The 974-nt window shown below is 63.6% G+C and overlaps 1 protein-coding gene across 1 annotated transcript in view; it reads right to left on the reverse strand.

Annotated features, from left to right (window-relative positions):
• Positions 1–4: 4 nt before the first annotated feature.
• Positions 5–974, reverse strand: part of LOC104508606 (striatin-interacting protein 1-like) — a gene marked incomplete at both ends in the record, with an annotated part of 5,208 nt that continues 4,238 nt past the window's right edge. The window contains 3 exon segments of the mRNA XM_010150293.1: positions 5–67; positions 319–390; positions 751–838. Of these exon segments, the coding sequence (XP_010148595.1) occupies positions 5–67; positions 319–390; positions 751–838 (223 nt within the window).

The following is a 974-nucleotide window of genomic DNA, read 5'->3' on the forward strand; positions in this document are numbered from 1 at the left end:
GCGGGAGGCTTGGCAGGAGGCCCTGGTACAGGATCTCCGCAGGGACCTGCTCAACTTCTTCCTCGCCCTGGTGCCAGGAGAGACCAGGAAACCTCAGAGCAGTAGCTGCCACCAGCGTCAGCCCCAGGCTCTCCAGCCCTAAGGGCAGGATACCCCCAGCTTCTCCTCACGGCCTCCCCACACCCCCTCTGCCCCAGGGAAGTCGCTCCTCCCTCCCCAGCACAGCAAACCCCCCAGCCCTGCCGAAAGCCCAAAGGCCTGGCAGGACCGAGCGCCCCCAGCCCAGGATCTCTGCCCCATACTCATCCCCACACTCACCCCAGACAGCGGGGAGCGGAGGTACTCGTCTTCCATGTGCACCTGCACCTCCGCGATCGACGTGTACTTGTGCTGCAGAGAGAGAGCTGGGGTTCGAGCCACGGCCCCCCCATCAATGCCAACAGCCCCCAGCCTCATCCCATCACCTCCTGAAGGCCCTCCCGGTTATTCCTGTCCCAGCAGTGAGCCATGCTGATGGGCAGGGTGGCAGCTGCTGGCCTCACCTCTGGGACAAGCCCAGGAAGGAGGGGATGAAGCCAGTGAGAAAAGGGGTTCAGCCAGCCCGGGAGAGCAGGGATGGGTGAGAACTTAAAGCTGCCCCCATCACAGGGCTGAGCAAGCAGCAGAGGGGTCAGCAAAACACCGCTGGCCTGCCCTGTGATGGGGAAGGGGCACTCAGTGCCAGGGGCTGGAGGAACTCAGTGTACTCACCAGCTTCAGGGTGCGGATGCTCTCATGGATGGGCCTGGGCAAACCCACCACCGTGTTGGTGTCGCTGGAGAGAAGGGAGAGAGCCCAGCTGGGTGCTGGCAGGAGCAAACCTCAGCCTGCCCAGGTGCACCGGAGACCACCACCCCCAGAAGGAGCCAGCAAGCTCAGGACTGCAACAGCAGCCCCTGTACTAGCAGCTCCTACCAGAAACTTTCCCAGATTGG

Source organism: Eurypyga helias, unplaced genomic scaffold (genome assembly GCF_000690775.1).
Source record: "Eurypyga helias isolate BGI_N326 unplaced genomic scaffold, ASM69077v1 scaffold32674, whole genome shotgun sequence".
In the NCBI taxonomy this organism is placed as follows: Eukaryota; Metazoa; Chordata; class Aves; order Eurypygiformes; family Eurypygidae; genus Eurypyga; species Eurypyga helias.